This window comes from Betta splendens, chromosome 1 (genome assembly GCF_900634795.4).
Source record: "Betta splendens chromosome 1, fBetSpl5.4, whole genome shotgun sequence".
NCBI lineage: Eukaryota > Metazoa > Chordata > Actinopteri > Anabantiformes > Osphronemidae > Betta > Betta splendens.
Genome location: NC_040881.3, coordinates 7,951,024 through 7,976,573, shown reverse-complemented (window position 1 = coordinate 7,976,573; position 25,550 = coordinate 7,951,024). Strand labels below are relative to the sequence as shown.

Below are 25,550 nucleotides of genomic sequence, written 5' to 3'. Positions count from 1 at the left end.
ATAGGAAATATAAGCAAACATCATGGTGTTGTCAGATCACACGCTCAACACTTTAGAGACAAACACTAAACCTGCTGTTTCAGGTAATGAGCACTGGTATAAAGAAGCGTCTGGTAGTAGCCTAAAGTGACCAAAGCAAAGAGCAAGCAAGTCCCCAGTCCAGAAATCCTATGTACAAGGATGTGATGGGTTCTACCCAGATAGGTCCACCTTCCACTTTTAAGTTACCATGCAACAGGACAGTAGTTCTATGGGTGGGAGTGCAGTACAGCACTGGTGGTTGCTTTGTCGTGTCAGTGCTGGGGAAGTAGTGAAATTATTACTGTTAATGGTTTCTCAGGTACACGAAATGTAAATTTATATGTAAATATAAATGTTTGGATCATGGTTTCATTGTAATGCAGAGGAGCAAGTGACCATGGGAAAAAACATTGGTGCAGGTGGAACGATGTGGGATGGGTTTCACGTCAAAGGACATAAACATTAATATGCAGCAACTTGTCCCTTCAGGTGGATGTGGGGAAGAGCTGCAGGGGCCACAGTGTCTTGGGACACGCTGTGTCCTCTTGTGGTTGGTCTCAGAACTCTGGCTTTTCTGTGAGTATTTTTTTAGCAAGCTTTCATCACATCAAGAATAGAAAGAGCAGAACAATTCACACTTCTCTTTTCAGAGAAAGATCAAAATGAGTGCCAGTGTGGATGAAGAGGAAATCTATAGCGATGTGAAGGATGACCAGATGTCTTGCAATAGTATAGAAAATATTTATGTAAACAAAGCTGTGTGTGACGCTGTAAAGTTCAACAAACCTGGAGCCCCAATCTCAGGTAAACCTTTGACAAAATCAGATTCAATGTTATTGTAAAGGAAAATAACAGCTGGTTCAAACCTGTAAAGCTACTGTGTATTTTATTGTATTTAAGCCAAAATTAGTTATTAGGCAAGTGTACAGTATAAAGTCATACAAACAAGTTTGCATGAAAAGCCCATTTACGTACAGTAAGTGACGTACTGGTGTGTACTCCCTTTACAACCTGCTTTAGTGTTTTGTATCACTTTCTGCTAATGACACTTTTATGGGAATTTCATTTGTATGTCAGCACAATTTAGCCTCACTATTTCTTCTTTACCCCATGTGGTCGTCCACCCTGAGCCTGCTTTTACTGCAGGTTTTCTTCTTTCTTCCCCTCTTCTATTGACCAGTGCTGCTCAAGTGGATTTTGTTATTTGTCTTTTACAAAACTACACAATTGCATTGTTGTGTTCTAATTTCAGATCTGGAGGGAAGTAACACTGTTAAGAAGCGTACCTGCATAGCTACAGCACTGATCCTGGGTCTGCTGTGTCTGCTCCTTCTGGCCGGACTCTTGATTCTGCTTGTCCTGTGTAAGAACATAATTACTGTTAATAAGATATTTGATGAAACAGTCATGTTAAAAGTGTTTGTTTGCTGTTTTTGTGTTAAACACAGACACCAAAGGCTCAGACTGGGAAATGAAAAAGAGTTACAACAATCAGAAAGAAGCAAATCAGTTTCAAACAAAACTTCAAGGTAAATGCTAATTTTTGTGAGTTTATGGAAAGTAGTTTGATGTTGTGTTTCAGTTGTTAGGGTTCTAATTTGGGCCCCACCGTTTTGGGTGTGGTCTAAACAGATGTGGTTCAATCTTATACAGTTCTTTTGTAGTCTATTGAGTCGAGCCATTCACACCGGAACGACCAGTACCAAAGTTGGTATTCCAGAGCCCAAAAGGGTAAATCTGGCATAGATAACATGGTTTTAATGCAATGAAGGAAAAGAAGAAAACATTACACGGTTCTGCACAGTGAAGCTGATTGTAGCCATTATGGCACATACGGTAGATTTTGCCCCTTTTTCATATTTTCTTTCATTTTCATAGTTTTGCATTGTTTGCTATGGTGTCAAACTGAAAAACAAAATTTACATACACCTAAAAATCAAGTGCCTGTGACTAAGAGTCTTTTCTTTCTCTCCTTGAAACAGCTCTCAATTGGACGTATTTTGCTGGTCGTCGTTATTACATTTCATCAACGGTTAAAACCTGGCAGGACAGCAGAACTTACTGCCAGCGGTTTGGGACAGACCTGGTGATTGTCAACAGCCTTGAAGAGCAGGTCTGTTTCCACAGAGGTAGACAATGGCATGAAACTGTTTTTATCTATGCTGACTATGCATTTTTTCTCTGTTAACAAGAATTTCATGCAAGCTTCGAAATTACAAGCCTGGATTGGAATGACAGACCTACAGACAAAGTTGGCATGGAAGTGGGTGAATGGGACTCTGCTGGGGAGCCTAAGGTTGATATATTTATGTTTTCTATTGATATGGTACATAAGTGTGGTCACTCATTGTCCTCAGTCAGTGGCAGTAAAAGAGCAGCTAACTGAACTATCGCTCAGTCGACATGAATAGTGTAACAGAAGAGTTTTAACATTTAGCTCTGGTTGCACAACATTGCTGTTAACACTGACAAAGTAACAACTAAACACTGGACGTGAAGTGAATGTGCTTAAGCTTTAAAGTTTAGTCAGTGAAAGATAATATCTGAGTTTTCAGATCATGGTGACCGTATTTAACTGGGATAAAGGCTGCCGTGTTATTGAACATAACCTCTCTAACTAACTTTTCCAGTACAGTAGGTTTTAAATTTAACACATTTAATATAACAACACAATCCTATTGAGGGTTAGAATGTCCAGAATTTGACTGATATACAAATATAATCTAAATTTTAATTGTTCTGCTTTTGTGTTGTAGTTACTGGGCAGCACGTGAGCCAAATAATGCAAGTGGAGCTGAAGACTGTGTAGAATTAGTTTTTAATGGAGAATACTGGAATGATGCACAATGTAACAACACGGATTACTGGATCGGTGAATGGGTGGGTGAGTGAGTGAGTGAGTGAGTGAGTGAGTGAGTGAGTGAGAAAAGCCCAATTTTCAGTAACCTGACCCAGAGAACTGTCCGAACTGTCTTAACTCACTACACCAAGCAAAAATGCATATTCTATATTCTATACAGTATCTGCAATAACTGGTTAAAACTAGTTGGTGTCCAGCCTTATGGTTGAAGTTGCATATAATGTATTTTGGGTCGGTATGTGACACTGGTAACATAGACAAGTTAAAAATTCCTGGAGGATGTTAAAGACAGGAAAAAGAAACCCCTGATTTACACTGAAATAAAGTGGGTGCGTTGACGTACAAGATGTGGGCCACACAAAATGAAAAGCAGGTTCCTCATTCAAACACATTAGCATTAGAATAGAACTTTTTTTGTACAGGTACAATGAAGTTATGGGTTCACCCAGCAGCAGTTCACAGTAAGAGAATGAAAGCTCTATATATAAAATACCAAATAGATAGTAGTTATGAGTTCCATTAACTGTTTAACAGCCTTTAAGCAGCCCTCAGTCTTTTTGCATTAGTAGTATTGCTACAGTTCACAGTGTACCATTGAATCTGACTACGCAGAAGGTGGTAAAAGGGTTTCATTGCATAAACATAAAGTTTAGCATATATTTTTTACATACAGCCCATAATTATTTATAGTCCTGGTAAATTCTGATTGAAATATATTTTCATTTCAATTGCAAGTGTAATACTTTTTTTCACAATGATGCCTCTTGTACATCGTCTTAATATCTTTTGGGAGAAGCTAGTGTCATTCTGTGTCTAAAAACTCTTTGTTCTCTGGTTGAATGAAAGTAACTTCAAGTCAGCAGCTCATACAGACTGATAGTTGTGCATTTTCTGATGTTATTTACAGTCCTACTTTGTGTCACCCTGTGTCTGTGCCTTCTTTCCTATAGTCTATAGTTTTATTCCATTACAAGTGCTGTACATACATGGCAACAAACGTTATCTCCTACGTTATGACCCATGCCCTGGGGGAGCAGTGAGCTTCAGCATTGCTTAGGGAGCTAGTATGAAGTGCCTTGCTCAGGGACACACCTGCCAGATCACACTGGAGACCTTATGCTTCCTGGGCAGATGTAAGGCAGATGTAAGTTTGTGGACCTGTTTTCTCAGCCTGACCAGACTCTGTTTTCTACAGGAACTAGTGTAGATTGTTGGCCTCATTTCCCAGTGTGCTCTGTGTGAGCAAATTCAAACATCTATTTTATGGCTTTTTAGCTTGCTTATATATGACATATAAACAATATATACAATAAATAATAATAGCTTTAAATGGACATAGTCAATTTGAAAAGTTTAAGTGTGAGAATTATTAAACATAGTCACACACTGGTAAACATGACCCACAAACAAGAATGTGTGAACTGAAATGATTTAATGTCAACACAAACAGGTGAGTAACATCAACTAAAAACCACTGCTAACGCAGGCTGAAAGGGAAGGTAACTAAAAACCAAATGCTTAACAAACACAAACCGTGAGACACAGAACAAACACATCTTGACACAGAATAACAGGAACCACGATGGACAGCAGAACTTGAAAGATGAACCGACAAGGACTGGGCACAAACTAGAACCTTAAATACTCACGCTACAGGTTAAACCAATTACAATCGGGACAAAACAGGAACTAAACAACTTACACAGCAATGTTTATCATTTTTTTTAGTCTGTCCTATTTTTCATTGTAATATACAAAATCGTTCTGACCAGACCAGACCAGACCAGACCAGAAGCTGGTACTGATTTCCACACAGCTTGACATGCAGTGGAACATTTGTCTGAAAGTTTTTATTCCTTTATAAAGACTGCACTTGACATTCAATTCAGTTCAGTTTTATTTGTTAGGGCCAAATCATAAGAACGTTATCTCAAGGCAATTTACAAACCCTAATATCATAATTATAACCAGTTCAGGTCTTGGTCTTTCTGTTCAGTCTTAAAAAGGGTGTTATTAGAAAGTGTGAACATAAAACACATGACTATTAAGAGGAAACTGAGGTAGGGCATACAGATTAGAACACTTTAAACATAGTGTGTCTTCATCACTATTGAAAATGTTGTAAAAGTCAAGAAAAGTTTTGCCTCAAACTAAAAAACTGTAATGGCTTAATAATCATTGTCTGTGATTTCCTCATGATGATGAAAAGCCTGTACATTAAGCCATTAAATGTGTACGTAAATGTAAAGGATCCACTGATGACCATAATAAGGCATTCGTGTGGGTGTAATGATGTGAGTTGGGTTTCACATGAAGGACCAAAGACATAAATAAAGCAACTTGTACCTTCAGAAGCCTGAAATGTGAAGGAGAACTGCAGAGCTGCCACAGTGTCTTGGGTCCCGCTGTGTCTTCGTTTCATAACTCTAGCTTTTCTGTGAATAATTTGTTATAGAAATAGCAGAACATTTCCAGAACATATCACTAGACAAAACATTATATGCTTTAAAAATAACCATTAAATCATTCTTTTGTTTCTTAGCCTTCAGAATAAATTTTCTAATTTAATGCACAGAAGAATGATTGTAGCAACTGATGAAGCTTATTATAGCATGTAGTGCAAATTAGTTTTGGGGGAGAGGGGTTTTCAATTATTGTCAGTACATTTTTTCAAAGCTGATCTGTGATAAAACTGATGCTGTTCATTCGTTGCTCTGTATCTTACTTTACTACTGCACAGAGTAAAATTCATATTCTCGATATCTGCAATAGATGGTTAAAACTAGGTAGTGTCCAGCCTAATTCCTGAAGTTGCATATATTGTATTTAGCACATGTTCAGAAATATTAAAAAATATTTTAAAAACACCCTAATACAGAGGCAGACCATTTATGTGGTCTCACTAACACCAATATTAACGTGCTTTATTGATGACACACAAGAATGAGAAATAATGTAATGTGAAAGGAACGCAAAATTAGGAAGAGGAACTGTAGTAACTTATAATAAGTAGAAATGATTACAGTTATGTTAGTTCTCTCCTGTCGTTACTAATGGGTGTCTTGTCGTGTCAGGACTGAGGAAGTAGTGAAATTAATATTATCAATGAGGCCTCAGTTTCAGTGAATGTAAAGCAGAAGAACAGGGGATCATGCATTAATGCAGAGGGAATGATGTGGGTTGGGACATAAATACAGCAACTTTTACCTTCAGGAGCCTGAAATGTGAAGGAGAGCTGCAGAGCTGCTTGGGTCACGCTGTGTCGTCTTCTGGTTTCATAACGCTGGCTTTTCTGTGAGTAATTTGTTACAATTTGTTACAAAGGTTAGATCTTACTAAGAAATTACCAATGGCGCTGATCTGTGACATTATTTATATTTATTATAACGTACACGTAACACAGTGAACCGTTATCATGATGTAAAGACAGTAACAAGTACCCAACCTCTCTGATGCAAATGTGCTCATTGTTTTCCATATTCAATGATGCAGTATCATATGTTGTGATGACAACGTCTAAGAACAGAAATAAAAACACATATTTAAATAATTTTCATAAATTCTGTACAAAAAAAGCTGCTACCTCATCGTGCTCTTTCTGTTTTTTGTGTACACTACAAAAAACATGTGCTACCAGTTAAGGCTAATATTCAAATAAAGCCATGTTTCTGCTATAAGTGTCTGCATGTGAGATAATGAAAAAAATATTTACAATACTGTTGTCGTATTTTCAGAGGAGGATCACACTAAGTTGACGGTAAAGATGATCAATATGGGTGAAAATGAAGTCTATGTCAATGCGGACTACGTGAAGAAAAAAGCACAAAGCAGTTCAGGATTTCTTTATGCAAATAAATATGCGTGTCAGGCTGTGGAGTCCAACAAACCTGGAGCCACACTCTCAGGTAAACCTTTGACAAAAGCCATGTTAAATGTAGTGAGCACACAATAAAACAGGACAGTGACAGCTGGTTTATGCAAATATGGAGAGAAACCAAACTAATAAATGTAATATTTACAGCACAAAATACAATCTATTGAAAATATATAAAAAATGTAAATAGAAAGATTATTAAATTAAAAAAAGCTTTTAACTCTGTACTTACTCAGTACTTCTGAGAAAACTTGTTTCCCAAAGCAACTAGTTTCCAACTGGTGTTTTCTTCTTCTTCTAAATCTACTGTTATTTCTTTTAATATTTAGTTATTACTATAAAGGATAAAAATAAAAATACTGTATTCATACAAAATTATTTACATTAAAGGCTCATTTACATACGTGACTGAATGGTATGCCCTTGATTCAGAACCTTCTCTAATGTTTTGTGTCACTTTCACTCTAACGACACTTGTTTTTAACTGTACAATCTCATTGACTGAGAGCTCATTGAATTTGTGGTCTTGACTCATGTGCTTCTTCCTCTTTGTCTCCCTCTCTGTACCGCTCACATTTCTACAGCCCAGTCATTATTTCAGTGTTTGTTCACTGTTTGTTTCTTCACCATTTCTTCTTTACCCCATCATCGAGGCTGATGGACGTCCACCCTGAGCCTGCTTTTACTGCAGGTTTTCTTCTTTCTTCCTCTCTTCTATTGACCAGTGCTGCTCAAGTGGATTTTGTTATTTGTCTTTTACAAAACTACACAATTGCATTGTTTTGTTCTAATTTCAGATCTGGAGGGAAGCAACACTGTTAAGAAGCGTACGTGCATAGTTACAGCACTGATCCTGGGTCTGCTGTGTCTGCTCCTTCTGGCCGGACTCTTGATTCTGCTTGTCCTGTGTAAGAACATAACTATTTTACTGTTAATAAAATATTTGATGAAACAGTCATGTTAATGGTGTTTGTTTGCTATTGTTATGTTAAACACAGACACCAAAGGCAACTCAGACTGGGAAACAAAGATGTTGAAGTTCCAAACCAGTTACAACAACCTGACTGACAAAAACCCTCAGTTACAGACCAGTTACAACAACCTGACTGACAAAAACCCTCAGTTACAAACCAGTTACAACAACCTGACTGACAAAAACCCTCAGTTACAGACCAGTTACAACAACCTGACTGACAAAAACCCTCAGTTACAAACCAGTTACAACAACCTGACTGACAAAAACCCTCAGTTACAGACCAGTTACAACAACCTGACAAAAGAAAATCAACAAAGCAAACTTCAAGGTAAACACTCACTTTTTGAGTGAGTTTATGAAAATTGTTTGATGCTGTGTTTCAGTTCTTAGGGTTTTAATTCTGGCATAAATAACAGTTTAATGCAATGAAGGAAATGAAGAAGACATTAGACTGTCCTGCACGGTGATGTGGATGTTACCACTGTAGCCAATATGGAACATACAGTAGATTTTGCCCCTCAGAATTGTTATGGTGTCAAACTGAAAAACAAAATTTTGCAAACACCATAAAATTTAGTGCCTGTGACTAAGAGTCTTTTCTTTCTCTCCTTGAAACAGCTCTAAATTGGAGGTATTTTAATGGTAGTTTTTATTACATTTCATCAACGGTTAAAACCTGGCAGGACAGCAGAACTTACTGCCAGCAGTTTGGGTCAGACCTGGTGATTGTCAACAGCCTTGAAGAGAAGGTCTGTTTCCACAGAGGTAGACAATGACATGAAACTGTTTTTTATCTATGCTGACTATGCATTTTTTCTCTGTTAACAAGGAATTTATACAAACTTCCCAATTGCGAGCCTGGATTGGACTGACAGACCTACAGACAAAGTTCTCATGGAAGTGGGTGGATGGGACTCTGCTGGGGAACCTAAGGTTGATATGTTTATGTTTTCTATTGATATGGCACATAAGTTGATTGTCCCCAAGTTTTAACATTTAGCTCTAGTTACACAACATTGTTGTTAACACTGACAAAGTAACACTGGACGTGAAGTGAATGTTCTTGAGCTTCAAAAATTAGTCAGCGAAAAGATAACATCTGAGATTTCAGATTATGTTGATTGTATTTAACTGGGATAAAAGCTGCCGTATTATTTAACATAACCTCTCTAAGCAACTTTTCCAGTACAGTAGGTTTTAAATTTAACACATTTAATATAAAAACACAATCTTATCAAGGGTTATAACGTCCAGAATTTGACTGATATACAAATATAATCTATGTGTTATTTGTTTGTTCTGCTTTTGTGTTGTAGTTACTGGGCAGCAGGTGAGCCAAATAATGCAGGTGGAGCTGAAGACTGTGTAGAATTAGTTTTTAATGGAGCATACTGGAATGATGTACAATGTAACAACATGGATTACTGGATCTGTGAATGGGTGAGTGAGTGAGTGAGTGAGTGAGTGAGTGAGTGAGTGAGTGAGTGAGTGAGTGAGTGAGTGAGTGAGTGAGAAAAGCCCAATATCTAGTGGATGTTCTTAACTGTGACATTCTGCCTTCACGCCGCTAGAGGCGCTCCTGAGTTTTTGATGTGGGTCATCGCCTGAGTTCATTTCCTGTGCTAATGAGTGATGATACCCACCTGTGTGTGTGTTATGTGTATTTATTAAGGCATGTCTTTTGTTTTACTGGGTGTTGGTGTGTACGCGGTCGTATCTGGATGCTACACCAAGTTACTCGTTAAAGAGAGGAGTTCCTTTTGGTTTACTTTGATGTCTTGTTCCCTGTCAAGGTTCGTGAGTGTCACGTGTTCATGTTTCATGTTAGGTTCTATGTGCCTGTCAGTGAACGGAGCGTTTTACGTTTGTTAGAATAGTAGTGTCCAGTTTTCCTGCATTGCAGTGCTTTTTAGTTCTTGCATTTTGTGTTTGAACTTTATCCTGCCGTGCAGTGAGTTTGTGTCGTATTTAATAAACCCTTTATGTTAACGTTATTTCTCTTGTGTGGGTCGTGCATTTGGCGTCTTCCCTGTTTCCCTGCTACCTGGTCCGTGAATGCGGCCAGGAATGCGTACCGGTCCAGAGTGTTTTTTAATAGCGTGGCGTATTAAACAATGCTTAGGGAGCTAGTGTGAAGTGCCCTGCTGTGGTGGAAATTTCCCATAAAGAAGCAGATGAGAGAGTTGTCCTTTTGTGCGATTTATTGAAATAATAAAGAAAATAAAAATAATGGGGAAAGCAAATAAAAAGCATGGATGTTGATCGTGCACATCAACAAAACCAAAAACCAGCTGGGGAGATCAGTGCACACACCATGCATGGTGTGATGCAAAGAGCCCACGATCCTCAAGTTGCTTGTGCCTTTTAACCCCTTTCTCTGGCTCTGGTGGAATGTCTCTCTGCAGCAATGGAATTGTTTGCGCCACTTTATCTCGCTGTGAGTGAGAATGTCTGCTTTCTCACTTCTGCATCATCGTGTCTTGTTATCCAAAGGAAGGAAAACTGAGCTTCCCAGACAAGATGCATTCACTTTAACAGCCTTGGGTCTGGTGGGGAGTCAGATAGGATGGAGCCAGAGTCCGGGTGTAAAAGACAAACATATATCATAAATTATTAGTCAGTCAAATGGAACATCAGATGTTTAGACTTGATGTACGACAGGGTGCAAGAGATTAGTTGTTTGTGTAAGAATGTTCAGTTCAGTATTGCACCTAACCAGCACATAACGACTGTGTTGGATAAGAAATAGCACAAAGGCAAAATTTTTCCATTACACTTGCTCAGGGAAACACCTGCAGGGCTGTCACTGCTCTCAGGCAGCGAGGGAGTCCGGCTGGAAAGAACTGGAGAAGGCTTGGAAGGTGAAGGCCACAGTGGTGCCTGTGGTGATCAGAGCACTGGGGGCAGTGACCCCCAAACTGGAGGAGTGGCTACAACAGATCCCTGGAAAACATCTGACATCTCAGTCCAGAAAAGTTTCATAACATAACGTTTCATAACATTTCATAACACATCGAACAAATAACACTACTCATTGGATTATATAAATTAGATTATAAATTAGATATATTAAATTAGATTAGTTCTATCACAATAGAAAATACTTTCACATACATGAAATTTCCATTACATTGCCTCCCCTTTGATTATCATTTACACAGAAACATCAGCATAGCCATTTTCACAAAGATTTTCAGTAGCTATCATCATAAATTGTTCACTGAAAAAAGAGCTGTTTTTGTAGAGGTGAAAGCACCTCTGATGATAAAGCTGAGCAAAAAGAATAGAACACAGTCATTGTTTATGAGAGAGCATAAGTATCATTATTTACACAAAGTGGTCTTTTTCGGTGTCAGAGTTATCAATAGTATATGAAGTCTCACAGTGTTCTTTGTCCCGTGAGGACAAGCCTGTAGCACAGTCATCGTCAGAAATGGGTGCAACAACAGTGTTTCTCACTGTCCTTTATTGCTGCGTCACTGCATGTTGTCTTGTCCTCGTCCAGAGAGTCAATGCAATAGCCACCCAGTTTGAGCAACTGGTCCTGATAGTGACACAGGGAGTTATCCCTCCCTTGTGTCACCAGAGACACTATTGCACTGTACGGACGTGCTCCACACGTCTTCCAACGTGCTCGTTCCTGTGGAGATGAAAAGATTGGAGTGCAGAGAGAGAATCAGGTGGGGTTGAGGGAGTGATGGAAACAGCAGTCAGTGGGAGTGGTAGAAGTGAAGCTGCCTTAGCAGCTGCATCCGCCCTGCGGGAGGCAGAGTCCGATCCTGTCGTGTGTGCTGTGCACTTGCACACAGCAATTTGTTTTGGTAACAGGATAGCTTCTAAGAGGTCAGAACATTTATTATAAGGAGACATGGGTTTACCGCCCCAATTTGAGTAAACTTCTGTTTCCATAGAGCTCCAAAACCATGTGTTACACTAAAGGTGTATCTGGAATCAATGATGATGGCAGATTGGAGAACATCATACTCTGTGCAAACTGCATAGCCCACACGGGGAGCACCAGTATCAGGCTCCCTGGAAGCAGATCCATCTGTGAAAAGCACAAGATCAGAGTTAGTCAAAGCCCACCTGCTGGAGAGAAGCAACACAATCGCGGGGTTCACCGTCTTCAGGAGTGGGCAGCAAAGCAGCTGGATTCAGAATAATGCATGGTTAACTGTGATGTTGGGCCTCTCTAAGGGGACGGTGTGGCATCGTAACCAGCGAGCAGCTGATAGATGAGATGTTTTTTTGTTCAAGCAAGATTGAAGAGACAGAATGAGGAATATCCTACGATGTCTCTAGAGGCCAACACAGACTTTTTAGCCGCTGCCGCTGCTCTCGGGCAGCGAGGTAGTCCGGCTCAAAGGTGCTTCGAGGACAGCATAATTGGGAATAAAGTTTCGACAATATTAACACATTCCCAAGAAAGACATCGTTTGTTGCTTTGTGAGTGACCTTGGGATGATCTGGATGGCTTCAACTCTTGTGGGTGAGAGTGATTTCCCAGCTGCTGTGATAACATGTCCAAGGAATGTAACTTCTTGCTGGACAAACCGAGGTTTGGACACGCTAGCCTTGTGGCCTTCAGAAGCTAAATGTTTCATCAAAGACAGTCTTTTTCACACTGATCCTCTGTGTGAGTTGACTATCTGGATGAACAGGAACACTGAAGAAAGCGTTTGCCAGGTCGACAACTGAAAACCATTTGGCATCAGGGGGCACCTGTGATAACAGGGTGTGAGGATTAGGCACATTAGGCACTCTGGGTTGAACTGTGGCATTCACTGCTTGTAGATTCTGTACAAATCTCCACTCAGTGGGTTGCTCTTTGTAACGTTTTTCACAGGAAAGATGCGTGTGCAGCAGGGACTGGAGTCACATGCTATGATAACGCCTGCTTCTGTTAGTTAGAGTTAAAAACTGGGGGTTTTGCCGTCTATAGCTTCCTGTCTGAGCGATAACTGGTTCACAGTTACAGATCAGGCCTACATCATGTTTGTGTTTGGCCCACAACGTGTGTGACACTTCTGCTAAAGCAGGAGTTGATCATAACTGAGTGTCAGTGAGCAGTATATGGCAAGATGCGTGATTCTCAGATTGAGGAAATGGAACCACCACACGAGTTGTGTGTACAATAGAGGTGAAACATTGTCTATACTGTATACTCTACCAGTGGGTGAGTACGAAACCGTTTCCTCAGGTGTGCCTTGTGATACGTGGATGGTGCAGTGTAATTCTCCTGGATCCATGTGGTCCGTTCCTCCTGGATTCACTAACGCATGCGTTTTAGACACAAGACAGACTGTTGCAACTTACACTCACACAGTAAATCACTCACCCCACAGTGCAAAAACATTCCTTCTGAATTTGTATTTGCATCTGTGGTCACCTTCAATCCTTCTGGGGACGAGATCAGAAAAATGCCCAGTTTTATCATCAAATCTCTCCCTAACGAATTTATCGGGCACAAATCAGAAAGCATGAAAGCATGTTTGAACGTGGTACCATCTGGTCTGAGACATGTCAAAGGTTTGACCAAGTATTCTTTCACTGTTACACCTGAAGCCCCAACACTGTAGAGACAATTCCCACTCATTTTTGGCATAGTTCTAAAACTTGAAGTCATCACTACAAAGCGTGTAGCTCCACTATCAACTAGAAAAGTTGTAGTTGTTATCTCTGGAAACTGCATGTGTGGCTCATTCAAATGCACAGGTGCCTTGTGGTTTCTGCAGTCTTCATTCTAAATTTGACAAACATTGCCAAATCATTTCTAAATCTAAGCATAGCAAGCGTTCTTCATCGCTGTCGGCTGTGACGTCATCAGTGAGTGTGTGTGTAAGCGTGTCTTCATTGCGGTGTGTGTGTGTGTGTCAGTGCATTCACCTCCCTCCTCAGGGTGATTTACACTGGCACCGGAACCTAACGGGCTCCTCACCTGTCATTTTGCCCCATCAGAATCATTCTGTGGACAGTCAGCTGGTCTGTGCCCTTCAACTTTGCAGTTTGGGCACCGTCCCTCAGTGGACTGGCGATTTCGAGACCAATGTCCCTGTTTACCGCATTTAAAGCACGCTGTTGCTCATTGTTGATTTCTCGGCCAGTTCCTCTGTGGCCTGTTTGTTCTCTTCCTCCTCGGCTGTAACCCCTTCCCCGAGCATGTCTCTGCTGTGTGAGTGACTGAGACATAGTTTTTTTTGTTCTGTCCAGCAGTTCAACAAGCACCATGTATTAGGCTGAATGCCATATTGTGATGGACAGCTTTACTTTTACAAGAGGAGTATATAAGAAATACATATACTTATTCGTGATTAATGGTTTGTTTATTGTTTTATTTAGCTAATCCTAAATATATGCGATGTTGCTGTGTTGGTGGACAGGTTAAGTTTCTGCTTTAGGGTGTGTGTGTGTGTGTGTGTGTGTTTGGGGGGGGGGGGGGGGGGGGGGGGGGGGTGGGGTGGAGGTGCAACCAACTGCTGAAACCAAGCAAATCAGTTTAAGCAAACATTCTGTGCAAAATAAATAAGCAGGGATGTAACTTAGGTTAACACATTCATAACTAAACAACTGTTGCACTGTGGTTTACCTTTGAGATTAATACTAATACCAATAATAGTGTTAAGGTATGTGCACATACTCATACAAACATATACATATCATATACATACATATGTGCATTGTTATACATATCCCATACTATTTAATAATAGCCACTCAGGTGTTAAGTGTCCCACTACAAGGTTAGTAAAGCTGTAGCTTAACATTATTCACCCAAAGGGTGAGGCAGACGTTGGTGCATGAACAATGCTATTGTGGAAGCCAGGGTGATGTGAGGGGCTCGGCCACTACGCCCATCCAACAAGCGGAGGAAAGAATCCCAGCAGCCAGGGAGCCTACGCACCTTCAGGTCCAGGAGGGCAGGTGTTGTGACGCAAGACCCACACAGAGCCCCCCTCAGGCAGAGCTGCAGCAGCCACAGAGACAGCACCCGAGGCCAGAGTGGGCCACCGGGGGTCAACGCTGTCCGCCCCATGAGAACCAGGGGCAAACACTCCCCCCGGCGGGAGGGTCGGCCTGAAAGAGTAGAGCCCGAGGACCCACGGTCCGTAGGGAGCCGGCCAGGAGATGCCCCCGCGCCCAGAGTGGGGCCCACCCCCAGACCACCACCTCTACACAAGCAGAGCGGGGCCGACCCCATCGGCCCGACCTCATCCCCTGGCACCACACCAGGCCCGCAGCACAAGGCCAGCAATTGGTGGGAGTCACCAGAAAAGATCACCCAGGCAGCAGATCCACATACCCTGGGCGGAAAACAGGACCCCCCAAACTCCAACCGCACCACACATATGTGAGGAACACCTCCAGGAGCACGACCACTGGCTGATGGTGTCACCCCCGGACAGTGCCCCCCTCCCACCCCCAAATGTCTTTTTTGCAGTTAAAACTGGGTGGTGATCTCTCCACCAGGGCCAGTGGGCGAGGCCACAACTGGCCTCAGCCCCAGGCCCCAGTGAAAGAGCCCACCCCCGGCCCTAAATGAATGTGCATGTGGCTAAGTATGAGGAACTTTGGGAGATCGCTAGTTCCCCAAGGGGTCCAGCAGACAGAGCCTCATACATAGTTAAAGCTGGCATTTGAAACTCTTCCCTGTCTTTGTTGTCTTTCTGTAGCAGTTGTTGCACAGCATGGTCTGCGTGACGTCAAACTTCCAGTCTTGCTTCAGTGTCTGCACTAATGCATGTCTGACGGGTCAGCTTTTCCACCTCAGGTAGCAATCCCTTCAGGAAGTAATCAGTGAGGTGTATTTCCCAGGTACTGGGGACATCGCTGAGTTCTCAGCTTGAGCAATTCCCCCATGGTTGTTGAATATTTCCCTTAGACGATGGATGAGATCGTCCACTGATTCTCCCACTTTTTGTCTGCAGCTTATGACTTCTCAAAGTTCATTCTGACAGGGAATGCAGTCTTTTATGCCTTCACACAGTTTGTCAACTGCAGCACAATATAGGTTGTTAGCACCAGCATCCCATTCTTGTGCAAAGCTGCAGATTTGGGGGTCTGGCAGATATTCATGAAGCTTATACATGTTCCCTGTCTTGACTTTAGAGGTCAGCAGTCGTCGTATTTCTGCTCCTGTTGGGCGAAACTCTACAGAAATTGACAAGGGCGTTGGCAAGTTCCACACCAGACAGGTGTGGATCTGGCAGATGTTTTCCAGCATTTCTGACATCATCGTCTGTCCAGGGGCGGAACACAAGCTGTGCTCCTTGTGGCCCTGCGACCTCAACCATGGGCATGGTCATAATTCGGCCCATTGTGGCTTGTCTGGTTCTGTTTGCAATCGGGCTGAAGTGCAGGCTGGCCCTACCTGTGTTTGCGATGTAACCTTTTCCCCCGCAGCTCCTTGGGATCCTTCTATGGTCAAATCAGGAACAGGGAATGGAGCAGAGGAATCTTGAGGCTGCTCTGGGTGTGGTTGTGGTTGCAGTAGTGGTGGCAGTTGCAGTTGTGGTTGTGGTTGTAACTGTGGTTGTGGTTACGGTTGTGGTTGTAACTGTGGTTGTAGGGCAAACAGGCAAGAATCCAGGTCCGGGTCCAACTTCAGTGCAGTGACCTGTGGATAAAGAGTAGAAGCACCGTAACAGTATGGTGGTGGCTTTTTCACGGGTGCAGAGTTGTTGTCCATTCTACCTCCAACCTAAGTCATTTTTATTTGTAATTGTTTTCTTTTCCCTACTTCAGCTTCATTTTTCCATTGTTGCCAGCATTTCCTATGTTTTTCCACATCCTGTAAATCCCTTTCCCTTTCTCATTGTTTGGTTGCATTTTGTCAGTTTATCACCCAAATTATCAATTTGCTTTATTTTTAATGAACCACCTTCTGGAAACCCATATTGTTTTGTCCACACAGAAAGACAACGGTAAGGTTTTCATTTAGGTGTAATGATGTGAGTTGGGTTTTCACATGAAGGACCAAAGCCACTTGTACCTTCAGAAGCCTGAAATGTGAAGGAGAACTGCAGAGCTGCTACTTTCTTTCTGCCACTCTCTTGGGTCACGCTGTGTCTTCTGGCTGGTCTCATAACTCTAGCTTTTCTGTGTGAGTAATTTTTTATAGAAATAACAGAACATTTCCAGAACATATGACTAGACAGAACATTAGAAGGTTATTATAGCATGTAATTCAAATTAGTTGTGGGGGAGGTTTTTTTTTAATAATTGTCAATAATTTGTTTTCGGGCAAAGCTGATCTGTAATAAAACTGATGCTGTTCATTAGTTGCTCTGTATCTTAATTTATATTCTCTATATCTGCCATAGAAGGTTAAAACTAGTTAGTGTCCAGTCTAATTGCATGTATTGTATTTAGCATATATTAATAAATATTAAAAAATATTTTAAAAACAACCTAATGCAGAGACAGACCATTTATGTGGTCTCACTAACACCAATATTAACGTGCTTTATTGTTGACACACAAGAATGAGAAATAATGTAACGTGAAAGGAATGCAAAATTAGGAAGAGGAACTGTAGTAACTTATAATAAGTAGAAATGATCACAATTATGTTAGTTCTCTCCTGTCGTTACTAATGGGTGTCTTGTCGTGTCAGGACTGAGGAAGTAGTGAAATTAATATTATCAATGAGGCCTCAGTTTCAGTGAATGTAAAGCAGAAGAACAGGGGATCATGCATTAATGCAGAGGGAATGATGTGGGTTGGGACATAAATACAGCAACTCGTACCTTCAGGAGCCTGAAATGTGAAGGAGAGCTGCAGAGCTGCTTGGGTCACGCTGTGTCGTCTTCTGGTTTCATAACGCTGGCTTTTCTGTGAGTAATTTGTTACAATTTGTTACAAAGGTTAGATCTTACTAAGAAATTACCAATGGCGCTGATCTGTGACATTTAAATACTTACTTACCTTTACATTAAACCTGCGAATTTACTGGTAATACACAATGTAACCCAGCAGGCATTTCAACGTTGAGGCAACATCATAATTATGGTTGATTGACCATTGGATTATGTTTCGATTTTGAAAGGTGAAACCACATTTATGGGGCAACGTCATTTTAAGGTTGCGTTATGGTAATTTACAATGATTTATGGTCAATTATAAACGTTATGTTTATGTTGATTTATGGCTTTTTACTAACACTATGTTTACGTTGATTTATGTTTTTTTTTTTTCTCAACGCTACATTTACGTTGAACCTAGCGTCAATACTGACTAGTTTGGTAGCATGCGGTGTGCGGTCACTCTGGAGCCTATATGCCGGCCGTCACAGGTGCGTGGTCCAGACCTGAGAAGTTCTGCTCTGCAATCGTACCTGGCGATGACCGCACCCACTGTCCCACAAGCTCAGACAAACAAACTATGAAAGAAAAACAGAAGGCTGCCAGGACATGACAACACTATAGTATGACTCCCTCCAATAAATACAACTTTTATGAGTACTGCTCCAGATTGTTTACAACATACACGTACAGTAACACAATAAACCGTTATCATGATGTAAAAAAACAAGAAACAAGTACCCAACCTCTCTGGTGCAAATGTGCTCATCATTTTCCATACATTCAATGATGCAGTATCATATGTTTTGATGACATCTGAGGACAAAAATCATAACACATATTTAGATAATTTTTTATAAATTCTGTACAAAAAATCTTCTATCTTTTTGTGCTTTTTCTCTTTTTTGTGTACACTACATGAAAAAATATTTACATTACTGTTGTCATATTTTCAGAGGAGGATCACACTGAGTTGACAGCAAAGATGATCAATATGGGTGAAAATGAAGTCTATGTCAATGTGGACAAACCATCGGGTGCTCAGATCAACTGGAAGAAAAGAGCACAAAGCAGTTCAGGATTTCTTTATGCAAATAAATATGCGTGTCAGGCTGTGGAGTCCAACAAACCTGGAGCCACACTCTCAGGTAAACCTTTGACAAAAGCCATGTTAAGTGTAGTGAGCACACAATAAAACAGGACAGTGACAGCTGGTTTATGCAAATATGGAGAGAAACCAAACTAATAAATGTAATATTTACAGCACAAAATACAATTTATTAAAAAATATATAAAAAGTAAATAGAAAGATTATTAAATTAAAAAAAAGCTTTTAACTCAGTAGTACTTCTGAGATAACTTGTTTCCCAAAGCAACACTAGTTTCCAACTGGTGTTTTCTTTGGTAGAATGAAAGCTATTGGTATTTATTTATATTCTTTTCAGGATACTACTAAATCTACTGTTATTTCTTCTAATATTTAGTTATTACTATAAAGGATAAAGATAAAAATACTGTATTCATACAAAATTATTTACATTAAAGGCTCATTTACATACGTGACTTAATGGTATGCCCTTGATTCAGAACCTTCTCTGATGTTTTGTGTCACTTTCACTCTAACGACACTTGTTTTTAACTGTACAATCTCATTGACTGAGAGCTCATTGAATTTGTGGTCTTCACTCACGTGCTTCTTCCTCTTTGTCTCCCTCTCTGTACCGCTCACATTTCTACAGCCCAGTCATTATTTCAGTGTTTGTTCACTGTTTGTTTCTTCACCATTTCTTCTTTACCCCATCATCGAGGCTGATGGACGTCCACCCTGAGCCTGCTTTTACTGCAGGTTTTCTTCTTTCTTCCTCTCTTCTATTGACCAGTGCTGCTCAAGTGGCTTTTGTTCTTTGTCTTTTTACAAAATTACACAATTGCATTGTTTTGTTCTAATTTCAGATCTGGAGGGAAGCAACACTGTTAAGAAGCATACCTGCATAGTTACAGCACTGATCCTGGGTCTGCTGTGTCTGCTCCTTCTGGCCGGACTCTTGATTCTGCTTGTCCTGTGTAAGAACATAACTATCCTACTGTTAATAAAATATTTGATGAAACAGTCATGTTGAAGGTGTTCAATTGCTATTTTTGTGTTAAACACAGACACCAAAGGCAACTCAGACTGGGAAATGAAGATGTTGAAGTTCCAAACCAGTTACAACAACCTGACTGACAAAAACCGCGAGTTACAGACCAGTTACAACAACCTGACTGACAAAAACCGCGAGTTACAGACCAGTTACAACAACCTGACTGACGAAATACACCAGCTACAGACCAGTTACAACAACCTGACAAAAGAAAAACAACAATGCAAACTTCAAGGTAAATACTTATTTCTTGAGTGAATTTGTGAAATTTTTTTTAAAACTGTGTTTCAGTTGTTAGGGTTTTAATTCTAGTTTAAATAACAAAGTTTAATGCAATGAAGGAAATGAAGAAGACTGTCCTGCACGCTGATGTGGATGTTACCACTGTAGCCAATATGGAACATACAGTAGATTTTGCCCCTCAGAATTGTTGGTGGTGTCAAACAGAAAAACAAAATTAACATACACCTAAAAGTGTCTATGACTAAGAGTCTTTTCTTTCTCTCCTTGAAACAGCTCTAAATTGGAGGTATTTTGCTGGTAGTTTTTATTACATTTCATCAACGGTTAAAACCTGGCAGGACAGCAGAACTTACTGCCAGCAGTTTGGGACAGACCTGGTGATTATCAACAGCCTTGAAGAGCAGGTCTGTTTCCACAGAGGTAGACAATGGCATGAAACTGTTTATATCTATGCTGATTATGTATTCTCTGTTAATAAGGAATTCATACAGGCTTTGCCATTACGAGTATGGATCGGACTGACAGATGCAGAGACAGAGGGGACATGGAAGTGGGTGGATGGGACTCTGCTGGGGAGCCTAAGGTTGATATATTTATGATTTCTATTGATATGGTACATAGGTGTGGTCACTGATTGTCCTCAGTTAGTGGCAGTAAAAGAGCAGCTAACTGAACTATCGTTCAGTCGACATGAATAGTGTAACAGAAGAGTTTTAACATTTAGCTCTGGTTGCACAACATTGCTGTTGACACTGACAGAAAAACAACTAAACATTGGATGTGAAGTAAATGTGCTTGAGCTTCAAAGTTTAGTGAGTGGAAAGATACTTTTTCCACCTTTTTTCCGGTACAGTAGGCTTTAAATTCAGCACATTTAATACAACAACACAATCTTATCCAGGGTTATAACATCCACAATTTGACTGACTATTTGTTCTGCTTTTGTGTTGTAGTTACTGGGCAGCAGGTGAGCCAAATGATCTAGGTGGAGCTGAAGACTGTGGAGAAGTTGTTTGGAATAGATACTGGAATGATGAATCATGTGACCACCAGGATTACTGGATCTGTGAATGGGTTAGTGAGTGAGTGAGTGAGTGAGTGAGTGAGTGAGTGAGTGAGTGAGTGAGTGAGTGAGTGAGTGAGTGAGTGAGTGAGTGAGTGAGTCAGTGAGTCAGTGACTCAGTGAGTCAGTGAGTGAGTGAGAAAATCCCAATATTTAGTGGACATGCTAAACCTGACCTAGAGAACTGTCCTAACTGTCTTAACTCACTACCCCATGAAGTTGCATGTAATGTATTTTAGATAAGGTAGAAATTTGATGAGAGAAACTCCCTGACGTACACTGACAAAAAAAGAACACTTAAAAATTGACATATAAGATGTAAAGCGGGTTCCTCATTCAAACACATTAATAGTTGTGAGTTGTGTCATTAATATGAGTTCCATTAATTGTTTAACAGCCTTTAAGCGGCCCTCAGTCTTTTTGCATTAGTAGTTTTGCTACAGTTCACATTGTACCATTGAATCTGACTACGCAGAAGGTGGTAAAAGGGCTTTATTGCATAAACATAAAGTTTAGCATATATTTTACATACAGCCCATAATTATTTATAGTCCTGGTAAATTCTGACTGAAATATATTTTCATTTCAATTGCAATGTAATACTTTTTTTCACAATGATGCCTCTTGTACATCGTCTTAATATCTTTTGGGAGAAGCTAGTGTCATTCTGTGTCAAAAAAACTCTTTGTTCTCTGGTTGAATGAAAGTAACTTCAAGTCAGCAGCTCATACAGACTGATAGCTGTGCATTTTCTGATGTATATGTCTGTTCACAAGGCCCTGAATAAATATAAATTACTGTTTGTCTGAGAAAAAACTGTGAAGGTGTAAGTTTCTAAAGAATTAACTTGCAACGTAATTGCATACACTTGTGTCTTGGTCTATTTAAAGTCCTACTTTGTGTCACCCTGCGTCTGTGCCTTCTTTGATATAGTCTATAGTTTTTTTTCCATTTCAAGTGCTGTACATACATGGCAACAAACGTTATCTCCCACATTATGACCCATGCCCTGGGGGAGCAGTGAGCTTCAGCATTGCCTGGGGAGTTAGCGTGAAGTGCCTTGCTCAGGGACACACCTGCCAACCTTGACCTAGAGCTTGTGATTAAACCCTTCTAACGTACCTGCCTGTCTCCAGTGCTGTGCATGTGGGTCCACTATATTAAGCAGCCTGACACCTTATGCTTCCTGGGCAGATGCTCTAAGCTACCAGGCCGCACTATTAACATACCTCTCTACCATACGCCTAAGTTTCTGGCCCTGTTTTCTTAGCTTGGCCAGACTCTGTGTTTTCAGGATTTCTAATGAAAAAGCGGGAAGATTTACCAAAAACTAACTGAAACCTAAACGCTCACAACACACACTAGAAGATACGAGGACGCTAATTTAGACGGTTAAAGTTGAAAGATGATAGGCACTTTTGATGTTTAAATGCCGTTTCTACGCCAAAGTACAGCATGACAATGACAGAAGCTGATGAAAAGACGTGAGTTCATGAAAAGTTAAATGATGAACTAATATATTAGCAAGCACAAAAAAGTAATGTGACAACCTTGAATACCCAACATTTGCAGCAGTTTGCTCAACAAAATCTCTCTAACCTCATTATTACAGTATCTCATGCTATTATTTGACATTATACTATATTAGGCTCATTATTAGACCCTAATATTATATTATCATGTGCGTCTTATTTTACTTTATTGTAACAGATTTGAGTGTATGACACAAATGCGAGTCCATATACTGTCTGACTCCACAACAAGACCAATATCATTTTCATTAACACGATAATATTTTCATTAACAACTTTATTTATCCATTAGCATAGAATTCATTCAGTCATTGGTCTTTCTGTTCAGCCGTGTCACAATACCCTTGAAAAAAGACATAAACAAAGCAACTTGTACTGTACCTTCAGGAGCCTGAAATGTGAAGAGCTGCAGAGCTGCTACAGTGTATTGACTCGGAAATAAATAACAAGATAGCATTAAGGTAAGATAATAAGGTAAGATTATTGTCATTCCACTCAGTATATATACAATACACAGGCTGAAATTAAGCTGCTAACAGTGCAGAATAGTAATAAAAGTAATAACATACTGTATTTCTTTAGGTGACACTGTGGTACAGTAGATGGCAAACTTTAAACTCATTGTGTGTAAAGAGTGTAGTCTGTTGTGAGTCTTATAGCAGTGTGGATGCATGTGTCCGGATGGGGGGGGGGGCACAGTCCATTTATGAGAGTGAGAGGGTATAAAAACAATAATATTATAATAATATAACACAAATCCATCTTTTCTTCATTATTTTCTTAAACATATGAAATTATTATAATACATGCAACACAAAAAATCAAGCCACAGGGGTTACAAGCCGGTAACGTCTGTGCCGGTCTCAGGCCAAGGTTAGTGACTGCAAAGTGGTGGTAGGAGAGAGTATAGACAGACAGCACCGCATGGTGGTGGGTAAGGTGACACTGGTGGTCAGGAAGAAGAAGAGAGGAAAGACCGAAAAGACGACCAAGTGGTGAATGAAGAAACATGCAAGGAATTCAGGCAGAAGTGGAGACAGGCTCTGGGTGGTCAGGAAGAGCTTCCAAATGACTGGGAACTACAGCAGAGGTTACCAGGCAAAAAGGTAGGAAGATGCTGGGTGTGGAATGAGAAAGTACAAGACTGCATCCAAAGGAAGAGGTTGGCTAAAAGTGAGTGGGATGGAGGCAAGACTGAGGAAAGTAGACAGGAGCACAGTATCACACAGCGTGACGAACAGAGACCTATACAGCAGGCAGGAACAAACCATGAGCAATTCAAAGTTTCCACTCCATCGCCTCCTTTAACAACCCACAGAACAAGGCAGTCCAAGTAAACAGTCCTTTTGGTCAGAAATTCCCAATGCTGATTAAGGTGCCTGAGGGGAAGAGAGGGAGTGGATGTGGTCCAGAGCACAAGCGTGGTATGAGAGAGGGAGAGCAACCAAAAGGCTGGCCAGCCCAACTCAAACTGGAAAAAATGAAGTTTATATATACCTGCATGTTAGTAAGATAATAATTTTCTTCTATTCCTTGAAACAGCTCTAAACTGGACATATATTGCTGGTAATTTATATTACTTCTCATTAACGATGAAAACCTGGCACGACAGCAGAACCTACTGCCAGCAGAACGAGGCAGACCTGATGATTATTAACAGCCTTGAAGAGCAGGTCTGGGTCCATTGAAATAGAGAATAGCATGAAACTGTGTCTCCCTATGCTGATGATGCTTTTTCTCCTTGGTCAACAAGAAATTCATAGGAAGTTGGAACATAGAAGCCTGGATTGGACTGACAGACTTAGAGAAACAATTCACATGGAAGTGGGTGGATGGGACTCTGCTGGGGAACCTAAGGTTGATATATTCATATTTTCTATTGATATGGTACATAAGTCTGGTCACTCATCAGTCAGTGGCAGTAAAAGAGCAGCTAACTGAACTACCTGTATTGCTGTAATAAGCTTTGACTCCTCACAAAAAAAGAGTGAGGGGGGACCCCCAGAGAATGAACAAACAGAACCAAACTGACGATCAAAACAGGCTTTAATGGTGAATAACAAAGTGAATGGTCATTCAGAGGCCCAGTAAGTCTGCACCGACTCCGAGGACACAGAACCGCCAGGTGAGTAAGAGGCGTCAAGTGGAATCACCAGGTGAGGTATTGAGTGGACGCTCCCTGGGTAAGCTACGTGGGCCCGATGAACCCGAGGGCACAGGTAGAGGACGAGTAGGACTACACAAGGATCCGGCAGCAGGAGAGGACGTTGGAGAGAAGGTACACCCGGTGTTGGTGGTGCCCCAGGCGCAAACGGAGCTCCTCCAGTGCTGGGAGTGATATTGCAGCACAGGCCTGCTGTAAAAGAAGAGGCCTGCTGGACAGCGCGTCCCTGAACCCCTCTGCTCCGAGATGGCGGGGAAATGCGCTAATCAGTCTGTGCGGGCTTAACCAGAATACAGTCCCACAAAAACACACATCCGGGTCCATAAAAAAACAAACAGAATCTGATTCAGCTCAATTGCGTGCCAAACAAAGGAAAAAGAAAGATTAAACTCCAAAACGGTGGGAAAACCTCCCAGCGAGAAGAGCATGAACGCTGGTCTGGCTGCATGGCATGAAGATGCATGACACCAGCGCTGTGGAGACGGCAGGAGGGCCCTAAATAACCTGCTGATTAGCAGGGCAGGTGTGTGCCATTTACAAAGCTTGCAGCAGACAGGAACCCTGGAACCCGAAAGAGAGCTCCACAAAATAAAAGGTCCCAACAGGAAGCGGACAAGCCGATCCTGAGAATTGCTCAATCTACGTAAACGCTGTAACATAAGAACTTTAACGTTTAGCTCTGATTAGACAGCACTACAAGTAGTTGTATATGATATAATGTATAAGTAATGAAAATATGTGGGTGTGAAGAAATAAATGGGGCTGATAATGAGTGGAGGACGCACAATAGTGATCTCCCCCAGGGCTCCAAATTAGCCAGGGCGGCCACTGTGAGTGAGTGAGTGAGTGAGTGAGTGAGTGAGTGAGTGAGTGAGT

The 25,550-nt window shown here is 40.9% G+C and overlaps 2 protein-coding genes across 7 annotated transcripts; both read left to right on the top strand.

The window, feature by feature from the left end:
* Positions 1–450: 450 nt before the first annotated feature.
* LOC114863057 (CD209 antigen-like protein E) lies at positions 451–9,760 on the top strand. Of its 4 annotated transcripts, none has more exons than XM_055511139.1 (7): positions 451–597; positions 672–825; positions 1,274–1,384; positions 1,470–1,550; positions 2,004–2,134; positions 2,214–2,284; positions 2,778–5,507. In XM_055511139.1, the coding sequence occupies exons 2-7, from the start codon at positions 684–686 to the stop codon at positions 2,911–2,913; spliced, it is 672 nt and encodes a 223-aa protein (XP_055367114.1). In that variant the 5' UTR covers positions 451–597; positions 672–683; the 3' UTR covers positions 2,914–5,507. The 4 variants fall into 4 exon arrangements, with proteins under 4 accessions (XP_055367114.1, XP_055367112.1, XP_040926266.1 ...); XM_055511137.1 differs by having other exon boundaries at positions 457–597; positions 2,214–2,317; XM_041070332.2 differs by lacking the exons at positions 1,274–1,384; positions 1,470–1,550; positions 2,004–2,134; positions 2,214–2,284; positions 2,778–5,507 and adding exons at positions 7,553–7,663; positions 7,754–8,059; positions 8,350–8,480; positions 8,561–8,664; positions 9,048–9,760 and having other exon boundaries at positions 464–597.
* Positions 9,761–17,355: 7,595 nt separating this feature from the next.
* Positions 17,356–22,060, top strand: LOC114863237 (CD209 antigen-like protein E). Of its 3 annotated transcripts, XM_055511148.1 has the most exons (8): positions 17,356–17,564; positions 17,953–18,154; positions 18,488–18,679; positions 19,485–19,595; positions 19,686–19,907; positions 20,189–20,319; positions 20,395–20,498; positions 20,869–22,060. In XM_055511148.1, the coding sequence occupies exons 3-8, from the start codon at positions 18,517–18,519 to the stop codon at positions 20,999–21,001; spliced, it is 864 nt and encodes a 287-aa protein (XP_055367123.1). In that variant the 5' UTR covers positions 17,356–17,564; positions 17,953–18,154; positions 18,488–18,516; the 3' UTR covers positions 21,002–22,060. The 3 variants fall into 3 exon arrangements, with proteins under 3 accessions (XP_055367123.1, XP_055367119.1, XP_055367121.1); XM_055511144.1 differs by lacking the exon at positions 17,953–18,154 and having other exon boundaries at positions 17,357–17,564; positions 20,869–22,059; XM_055511146.1 differs by lacking the exon at positions 17,356–17,564 and having other exon boundaries at positions 17,578–18,154.
* The last annotated feature ends 3,490 nt before the right edge of the window (positions 22,061–25,550 follow it).